This window comes from Fusarium subglutinans (assembly GCF_013396075.1).
Source record: "Fusarium subglutinans strain NRRL 66333 chromosome Unknown NRRL66333_c0000322, whole genome shotgun sequence".
NCBI classification, from domain to species: Eukaryota; Fungi; Ascomycota; class Sordariomycetes; order Hypocreales; family Nectriaceae; genus Fusarium; species Fusarium subglutinans.
Window position 1 is genome coordinate 28,784 of NW_023502385.1, and position 10,507 is coordinate 39,290.

At 47.9% G+C, this 10,507-nt stretch overlaps 2 protein-coding genes across 2 annotated transcripts; one reads left to right on the forward strand and one right to left on the reverse strand.

Moving 5' to 3' along the window:
- Positions 1-794: 794 nt before the first annotated feature.
- FSUBG_13263 (DNA (cytosine-5-)-methyltransferase) lies at positions 795-4,817 on the forward strand (the record flags this gene model as incomplete). Its single annotated transcript, XM_036678136.1, has 2 exons — positions 795-800; positions 855-4,817. The coding sequence occupies 2 exons, from the start codon at positions 795-797 to the stop codon at positions 4,815-4,817; spliced, it is 3,969 nt and encodes a 1,322-aa protein (XP_036531278.1).
- Positions 4,818-5,433: 616 nt separating this feature from the next.
- On the reverse strand, positions 5,434-8,667 carry FSUBG_13264 (ESX-1 secretion system 1; the record flags this gene model as incomplete). Its single annotated transcript, XM_036678137.1, has 3 exons — positions 5,434-7,695; positions 7,745-8,195; positions 8,243-8,667. 3 exons carry the CDS (start codon positions 8,665-8,667, stop codon positions 5,434-5,436), a joined length of 3,138 nt encoding a protein of 1,045 aa, XP_036531279.1.
- Between the last annotated feature and the right edge of the window lie 1,840 nt (positions 8,668-10,507).

Here is a 10,507-nt window from a genome sequence, read left to right on the forward strand (position 1 = left end):
ATACCAGCAGACAAGGAGAAGTTAACTTTAGTTGTTGCATTGTCCAGTTCAGCGTAGATGAGCGTTCAAGCTGGAAGAGAGTTGAGAAACTCTGAGATTTGTCTTGATTGTCTACTTTTGCAAACCCGTACCTAGTACCTATCTCGCTGAAAATTGTGTATCTCTCTAACTTTTCTCTTTGTAATAAGGCAAAGAAGATGGGGTTCTTGCCAGAATGGAAGGTTGCAGACGTGGGGCTGCGGACCGTTAAGGGTTTAGCGCATTCTCACTCAGACTTGCCGAACCTCGAGACTTTAGAATTGGATTGACAACGATTCACTGAGCTGAGTGGCCCTGAAGATCAAACAAAGAAACTCGACGACCACAATAAACACACACAATCCTCTCACTTCGACTTCTTCTGCTCTCTCTCTCTCTCGCTTCATAAAGCACTCAGATACACGCTCCTCTCTACCTACCTAAATCAATCCTCCTTTTGCATACAACGAACGCCTCGAGCCCTTCGCGTCTTTGTAATCACACTCACTTATTTAGGCGAGTTGAAATTGAGGCTTTCAACGATCCCTATTCGCGTCTTAACTTTCTTTATTTCGGTCTCTTATTGTTCCTATGCACAAAGCCTGACCTATTTACATGGGATTCTCTTGGCATTGTCAGACCTGCTGTACTCATCAAAAGATGATATGGGAGGTGTAGACTGCTTGGTGTTGTCTTGCAATCGAGTTTTTCGCATACAAAGATCCATTATTTTTATTGCTTTTGAGCATGCAGTGGCATAAGTCTTATCCTTCAATATGCCTGTAAGGTTGCATCTCCAAAACATAGTTAATGGTTCGACTGCTGACGCTGACTAGCATATCGATCTCGACGATAATGTTGTCGATTTAACGCTAAATGAGTCCCAGAACGAAGATAATGTTATCGACCCAACGTTAGAGGAGTTCGAGAACCCGGACACCGATTGGCTCATTGATCACAATGACGACTTTGACGGTGTGTTTGAAGATGCCTTCGCTGCGAGGGAGCCTCATGCGACCACCACTACTACCAGTCATGATGCACCTAAAATGTGGACCAAGTTTGGTGAGATTGAGGAGGCGGAGGAGGAGGAGGAAAAGCGCATGAATGTCTTGCAGCAGGTCGCCCTGTCCTCTAGCTCTCCCACCCAGAGCCCTCTTGGCTACGTCTCAAGTCCCGAACCCCTTTTCGCAGACACCTACCCGGAAATGCCTGAGCTTCCAGAGTCTTGCGTCATGGAGGCTATAGATCCTGGTTCTGAATTTGGTGATGCAGATGCAGGTGCTTCTGCTGAAGTAGTGGAACAGGAAGACGTTACACTGGAAGAGACGCCGGGCGTCCCCGCCAGCGCGAATATAAGCGTTGAGTTCCCCGAGAGCCTTCTCATAGTACCAAGGTCGTATTACGAATCATTCGAACCGGGCGTCCCAGTCCTTAAGGAACGTGAGGCTGTTGCTCGATTGCTCGAGGTGGCTGAAGAGGCCGGTCAGGGTATTGACTATGACGACTTCGTTGAGTTCCAACTTAACGATTTTGCAGTCTACTCCGATCGTCAAAGATACGGCCAGGAGATGTGCTCTCTCCACCACCTCCACACAAAACATGGCTTCAATACTGTCTTCTTTGACGGAAAGCTGAGTGTTGGTAATACTGCTATCTACGTCCATCGCGTGGAAATTAGCGCGTTGCCGATCGAGAACTACGGTACATTATCAAAGCACACTGTCAAAGACAAAATCTGGGTACGGTCAGTGTTAAATACTGAACGTGAGATATACTACCGGTTGAATACCCCTGCCAAGGAATATCGTCGTTTCTTTGACCCGTTCTTGTGGGTTGCAGATCTCGCAAAGCATTTCGTGGATTACCTCAAGTTCAAAGGGGAGGAAAATGACCAAGTTACGATCTTCCATTTTAGATCAAACTTCAGCATTTGGCTGGCGAAAATGCATCGCCATGCACCAGATTTCATCTCGTGGAAGAGGCAGCATGTAAACGATGATTTCAGGACGTCGATTGTGGCCAACATTACATTTTTACACAAGGAAGCGATCGGTGTTCTTGGGCATAGAAAAACATACAAGCACGTTATCTGGGCCGAGGTATGGGAGTTCACGCGATACAAACCGTGCCCAAAGATTGGGCCCAGCGAAGACACAGATACTATCGTTACCCAATACATCTACGACTGTTTCAGTCACCAGCCCTTCGGCGACCGTCTCAAGGCCATTCCCCTGAGTGAGACTACTCAGTATTTACGAAATGTACTGATCAAACAACGCCATCTGGAATTGCCAGCGCCAGTTCATGATAGTGGTAAGACCATAACAATGGCTGGAAAGAAGCAGATTCGAGCGATCCGAGCAGGTGACACAATCTCGACCCAACGAGATGCCGAGGGATCTGGCACACAATGGCGGCGTGACGTTGCGCATGGGTTTGACGACGTCGACCGATGGTTCGCCCTGGTACAGCGCGTGCGTGTCAACAAGCGTGGCCAGAGAACGTTCGATGTGATTTGGTACTACCGACCCGTGGACACTCTATGCGGTCTGATGAAGTACCCTTGGAACAACGAGTTGTTTTTGTCAGACCATTGCTCTTGTGATACCAGAGCGAAGATCTCCGAGGACGAAGTGTCAGGGGTTCACCAAGTCGAGTTTGGGGGTACTTCGGCGACTGAAGCCGAGTTCTTTTGTCGCCAGACATATATATGCCAAAAACGAAATTGGGTCACCCTTGAGAAGGACCATTTTCGTTGCATTCACCTACGCGAGAGCTCTGCTCAGGCGCTAGGATTACGAACTGGCGAAACGCGACTCGTCATGATCAACAGGGATAGCGGTCGGTCCGAGCCTTGCGAGTTTCTAACTTTTTATGAGGAGGAAGGCAACGGCATATACAGGTTTCGGAAATTGTTAAGAAGACATCAAGTTGATCCGGCAGCTGAAGCTCGACCCAATGAGTTGGTGTACAGCTATGTCGAGCCACTTGTCGAGGTAAAAAGATCCCGCATTCTTGAGCCATGTTTCGTTCGTTATTTTGAAGACGGACAAGCAATACCAACGCCATATGACCGTGACGGTGTGGGGGCGTTTTTCTATTTCACCCACGAACAAGTTTCCGACAATGAGACTGGAACGAAGTCATGTGTTGCGATATCCGAACCTCCCTCGTCTATACAGCAGGGTTACGACCCATCTCAATCTATTCCACGACTGCGAGGTCTGGACCTCTTTTGCGGTGGTGGCAACTTTGGTCGTGGGTTGGAAGATGGAGGTGCTATCGAGATGCGATGGGCCAACGATTTTGACGCCAAGGCTATTCATACTTACATGGCAAACACTGCAGGGCCTTCTGAAGTATCTCCATTCCTTGGATCTATAGACGATCTCCAACGTCTTGCTATCGAAGGCGAATTTTCAGACAATGTCCCACCGATAGGAGATGTGGATTTTATCTCAGGAGGTAGCCCTTGCCCAGGCTTCTCTCGGCTGACCAACGATAAAACAACTGCCGCTCAGCGGAAGAACCAGTCGTTGGTCGCAGCCTTTGCGTCGTGCGTTGACTTGTACCGTCCACGGTACGGTCTCCTTGAGAACGTTCCGGGAATCGTACAAAAGACCGCTAACCGAGACCAAGACGTGTTTAGTCAGCTCATTTGTGCTATTGTCGGCTTGGGTTATCAAGCTCACTTTTTCTTTCTTGATGCTTCTGCCTGCGGTGCACCCCAGCGTCGTTCTCGTGTGTTCCTGGCTTTTGCTGCACCAGGCCACCGCCTACCTCACGCACCACATCAAACCCATGCTCACCCGCAAAATACCTCCAGACTTAGTCTAGGTATTCTTCCCACAGGAGAGCCTATGGCTGAGCGCGCTATGCCGGCCGCCACACCATTTGACTTCGTGTCTGCGAAAGCTTCCACTGCCGATCTGCCCCCTATTTATGATTCAAAGCCAGATATATGCGTGCCATACCCCGACCATCGGGTGTCTGTAGGCATCACGCCTCTAATGCGAAGTAGAATTCACCTCATCCCAACTCAACCCTGGGGTATGAACTTCGCACAAGCCTGGTATGGTCGTGACCTGAAAAAGGCTGGTTCAGGCGTAATGACGTCCAGCGAGCGCCTAGCATTTCCTGAGCGCACCGATAAGGGTTTAGGACGAGGCAACCCAAGCTCGAACGCATATGGTCGACAACGACCCGACCATCTCTTTGTAACGGTCGTCAAGACCCAAAGTCCGGACGATGCGAAGAACGGTCGAACTTTACACTGGCACGAGCCTCGCGTCTTGACCGTCATGGAGGCGCGACGAGCACAGGGCTTCAGGGACGAAGAAGTCCTGTTGGGTATCCCAAGTGACCAGTACAAAATCGTTGGCAACAGTGTTGCTCGTGAGGTCGCGGTGAGCTTGGGTGCTGTTTTCTGCGAGGCATGGATTCAGAGCCTCGCAGACGAGCATCACGCCTCCACTGCTGCAGCTCCTTCTGTGGTTCCGGCTCGTATGGGTATCGAGGTTTCCCCTATCACCAATATCAGGAGACTTGAGTCCGAGTCAGCCTCTGTCGAAAACACCACAGAGTCTCAAAAGTCCAGAAGTGAATCTCGGGTCAATCAATTTTCGTCGACACCGAGGTCTACTCCTCCTACTCCTCCTCAGTCGTCTACTAAGCGTAGCCGGATCGCTGTTGAGATTCGCGGATCGAAGTCGCTCAGGACAGACGAATACAACAGCCCTAGCAGGGCCACGTCTGTAGCATCAAGCAGGCTGCGGCATAGCACTACGGGGGGATAGTTTTGTATACACGAATATCGGAGCTCAGAAGTCAGCATATAGACGGACGTCGGGACATGCGAACCTGTATTTCGAATTTCAAGGCTTGTGGGCATCACAAAATGGGGAGTCTTTCATATAAACAAGATACCTATCTGTCACAGCTAGCTTCGTGGGCGTCAATACGGCGGTCAGATGAATAGAATTGACAATAACATAATGGACTTGATCCATCATCCACTGTGTTCTTGCACATCGTGAATCCCATTCACCAACGCCTGATTAAAGATTAAGCAGAAGCCCTCCACCATATTTCTACATTGGAGTAAGGATTAACAACCATTTGGAAGCAAGAGTCACTGACAGATGATGAACAAATAAGTCGAAGCAAGTTTTAAGTGATTCAAAGGTCATTACTGTCGTTACGGTAGCCTGCTAGTTGCCAACGTTGTTGATAAACTGTTGAGAGAAAACATGCTACTCCAAAACTCCGATTCAACCTAATGCTGATATCACCTTACTCTTGGATGCACACCTTCTCGTACCAAAAATAGCCAGATTCGATGTAAAGCACTGAAGAAAACATATCGCTGTTTCAAAAACCTCTTCCAGTATCGCGTCCCGTCCGTCTACCCCTCTACTCCGATGTCTCCAGATCCTTGAGGGTCATCACCTTGGCACCCATAGGGACCTGGCCACCGCGCATCCTAATGCTGGCATAAGGGACGCCGGATGCCTGTCCCAAGATGGCCACCAGCTCACGCCCTGAAACAATAAGATCCTTGCCAGTATAACCCTTCATGGCGCATTCCTTGAAGATATGTCCGATCAGTCGCTCACCAAGGGTCTCGATGCTGCGGCCACTGGCCCAGCCTTTGTCGTTGCTCAAACGCTGGAGCAGTGAGAACAAAGATGTGCGAGTGGTAGTATCCATCTCTGGTGTAGCTTGGATAGTAATGCCCACCTTTCCAACAACTTGTCGTAATTGCTCGATACACTGCTCCGATCGAAGGGGACGGAAAGTGAACTCGGTTGCGAACCGACTCTTGATACCCTGGTTACTACGAAGAAGACGGTCCATGTCCTCCTCGTAGCCTGCCAACACAATGATAAGCTTGCGTGCGAACTGAGGCTTTGTCACAGCATCAACAAGCTCGCTGACTGCTTCTTCGGCAAACGATCCACGAGCGCCATTGAGTCTGTAAGCCTCGTCTATGAAGAGAACCTTGCCGAGTGCCGATTCGAGCAATCGGCGTGTCTTGGGGCCAGTTTGGCCACAATATTCACCGACAAGCTGTGATGCCGAGACATCAACGACATCTGGTGCGGCAATCAGGCCCATATCATAGAATATCTGGCCAAGTTTCCTCGCAGTCGATGTCTTTCCAGTTCCGGGAGGACCCTTAAAGACATAGGTGAAGGGCACGTAGGGCCGAGGGTCGACATTGCGCAGTCGCATACCTTGCACCATGTACTGGTACGATTCGAACTTGGAGATGATTTCCTCGAAGCCTACAAACTCGTCGAATAATGCCCGCGTGTTTGTCGCAGCTTGTGATAGTCGGTCGTAGTTGGCATCAAAGTCCTGAGGCTCTAGAGGAAGTTGATCTAGATCCTCATTATGAAGTTTCTGCTCTTTGGCAGTGCGGCGGAAACGTGCTGAGATGGCCTTGAATAAAAGATTGTCCACCTCACCGCCATTGCCAAAGTTTGGCCGGACAGAAGCTCGCTTCAGTACTTCCATGGCGACTTCACGGGCCTTGTCTGTAGCGACAAGCTTCTCCTTTGCCAACTTGAGGTCTAGCACCTTACCCAAGTTATCCTCGCTAAAGTTGTCGAACACAAACGCGTTATCCAGCGGGAATCTTCGGGCCAGACCGGGGTTGGCATTTGCGTACAACTCCTTCATTTGATCAGGGTAACCGCAGAGGATAACACATCGATCCTCTCCAGCAGCTCCAGTTACCTCTGCGACAATTGTGTCGATGATTCCACCTCTGAAATCACCATTCTTAGAACTACCAGCACTTCCGTTGGTGCCCGGGTCAAGCATGTGCGCATCATCAATGATCAGAACATTGCCCTTTGCTTCCCGGAGAGCCTCTTGCGTGTTGTTCTCAGACCCTCCGATATAGCGATCGAGAAGATCAGCTGGAGTCTTGGTGACGACATCACCCTTGGACAAGAGGCCAAAATCTGCGAGAATTCTACCATAAAGCTTTGCAACTGTGGTTTTTCCGGTACCTGGAGGTCCCAAGAAGACTCGATTTGGTGAAACGTGCAAGGGATCGTCGCCACGCATTTCGCGGATATAGTTCTGGTTGACTTGGTTGACCACAGCGAGTATTGCGTCCTTAACATCGTCCAACCCGACAAGCTGTTGAAGCTCTTTCCAAGCAGGGCTCTTCTCGGGACCAAGAGAAGGTTTGTTACCCAGCAGGTCTTCTTTGGTCATTTTGTAGTCTTCCGGGTAGTTCCCTGTCTTGCGAGCCTGTATGAAGCGCCCGACTTGACGCCTACAAGCATCGACAAATGCCTTTTGGACTGGCCAGATGTTACCAAATGACTTTCCGCTAGCCCCTGAAACGATTCTGCGGATCAGAATTTTGACATACAGGCCATCGTACCCGCCCTCAACCTCCATTCTGCCCTTGAACCACTTTCGCATCAGGCCATGGAATACTATCTGTAGCTCTTCTGCTGTGTAATTTGGCAACTTCAGAATAGGAAAGTGATTGGAAACCTCAGCACTGTAACCCATCAAGTCTGACAATCCCCATTCGCCATTGCCGGCTACAATGAGGACAATCTTTCCGGGGAGGTCTTGTGAGCGAACGTAGAGGCTCCAGAGATTACAATCGTCGCTGTTCATTAGATGAGCGTGGTCAATGATGGCAATCTAAAGAAAATTAGCGATCCCTAGCATTGGTGATAAGACATTCACTTACGCAGCCACCGCAGGCATTGCTTGTGTTATGTATGGTGCCCAAAGTCGACGTTTTAGACATGTTGTATGCCGAAAATCTGTTGATCCCAGTGAAAACACCAGACTTCTTTACCACGCCAAGAGATATCAGGTACTTGGCATAGAGGCGAGCCAGCATTGTCTTGCCTGTTCCCTCACCTCCCGTGAAGACTACATCAAAGTTCTCTTTCTTCAGGTCCGTCTCCCGCCTCTGAGCGGCCTTGACTTTCGCCTTTGCTTGTAAGAAGAAAGCCTTGACTTCTTCGAGGCCAGTTAAAGACATGACACGGTCGAGGTACTTGTTCTCTGCCTTTTCCACCTTCTTTTGTCGCAACCACTCGATTCTTGATGGGGATTCATCATGGCAAGCTTCGGGTTCCAGACCGTCAATCGATTCGTTGTCCGAGTCGTCGGTATCATCTTGCTGTGATTTTCTGGAGCGAATTAGTGGATGTTCCTAAGCACCCGAGGTGCCACTTACTCAATTTCATCCAGAAGATCTTCCATCATCTTGCACAGTTCGAGGAATGCTGGCTCAGCCAAGACAGGTGGCTCCTCTTCCACCACAGGTGCGTCCTCAGCTTCAGACTCGGAATCATCATCAGTTTCGTATGGAATATCACCGTATAATTTCCCTAGACCAAAGCCATCCATGTTCTGGTCGTCTGCATCTTGGTCATCGTCCTTGAGAGGCTCCTCGGGTACAATTACAGTCTTGGAACGATTGCGCCGCCTTCTCAAGCGCCGGCGGGGTTTGCGAGTTGGAAGAAGGCCGAGAAGACGGCTCACAAGGAAATGTGGTTCATCGGTCAGAAAGTCTCTTGCCCATGAAGGATACGTGGATTTTGGCTTGAGACCAAGTAGCCATGTGACGGAAAAGTTGATATCTGTAGATTCAAGCTCCATCATTGCATTGCACTGAAATGAAGTGAGGTGAGGTGAACTGGATTGCACTGGAGCTGGTTTGTTTGCTCTAAGATAAAGCTACAACTCCCAAATATGAATTCTCAACAGCTAGCGAGCTAGCAAGCAAGCAAAGATAAGTGGTGAATACGCACGCAGGGACCGGGCGATAGCTCTGCGGATGTGCGGATGGGACAGCCGGGGCGGGGGTGGGGAGGGATACGGAGACGGAGAGTGAGAGAGATCGCGTGCGAGGAGACGATATTGATAAAGACCTACGAAAGGCACGGGAGATGGGAGAAGCGGTCTAGAGGGAGGATATTCGATGAAGCTGGGAGGCGATCAAGCAATTATCGAGGAGACGCTGTAAAGATAAGAAAATAAAAGAAGAAAGGGAGGAAATCTGGAATGTTTGAGAATGGAAGAAGAGAAGTTCAAAATTAAGGCTGAGGCGGTAGCTGCCTGCTTAGTTGTTTGATGTAGACTGCAGGCAACCAATGGAATCGATGTGCAAGCTGAGGTGAGTACGACATGGAGTAAGACGGGGGCTGACCTTAGTACCTAGAGTCTGCACTGTATGTACCTTGGCGGGCACGTAACGAATAGAAGCATCCTGTCCATACACAACATTTCATGGTACGATACGGATACTCCGTAGCTACTAACCTAACTGTAATAAAAGACGATGACTTGAGCTGTATAGTACGCAAGATAACTATATGAACCCTCCATGTTCGAGAAATACACAACACTGCAGTCACGTCACTTCACTTCGAGCTCAACAATACACATTGTATACATCTTGAAAAGACAATGGAGCGAGCTAGGTACTAATGTAATTCTGTGTTACTTTCAATCAGAGCTTATTAACACAACAACAAGAAAAAGAGTCACACGGCCAGTCAAACTGGAGCTAGTTACTTTGTTACCCAAGGCTACCTACCTAGGCAGGCTCCCAGCTCCCTCGGCGATTCAACAGAGCTCCAGATATCCCCATGTCTCCCGCCTACGCCCCTGTAAGACGGCGGCTGCCTCATGCACTGCCACGAGACAATAACACATTGGATGATAAAGCTGAGGGGAGAGGCTTCAATTGGCTGTTATTGCCTGCAAGAGATGACTTGCCATTGACAGTTGGTGTTAAACAGGGGACCTTGATTATGTGGCACCGGGCTCGTTTTTCGGGGTCCATAGGTAAGTAGGTAGGTAAGCATACCTACCTAAGGTATGGACCTAATGGAAGCTGTCAACATTCGCTGATCTTTAAATACACGTCTCCTGTAAGGTCTAATTTTGATAACTCTCTGAAACACACTCCTCTCCAAGGGAATATAGTATGTTTTTTATTATATTTTAAGTTATAATTTTATCCACGTTCTAACCACCTTATATAATTAATAAAGGCTTTTTTAAACCTTCTCTTTAGGCTATATTACTAGACTTTTCCTTACTTTATAGGATTATATTTACCTAAATAGTTTTAAAATTATAGATAATACTAAGTATCTAACCTATACTATTATTAGCTATCTTTCTTAGGAAGTTAATCTCTTAACTAAGGAGCCTTTAGTTATAGATAAGATAAAAGGCTAGAACTTTTAGTTATTATATTTAGTATTAAAAAAAGGTAACTTTTACTAGGTTAAATTACTATATTAAAAGTAGCTAGTAGTTTAAGGTTACTAATTTAACCTATATAAGATTATTAAAGTATATAAGTAAGGGTAAAAGGTAATTATTTTACTTTTAAAGCTTTAAAATAAAATATCTATTTATCTTTACCTAGAGCTCTTTATAGTCTTTTATAATTAGCTTATTTATATTAAAATACTAGCTATTTTTA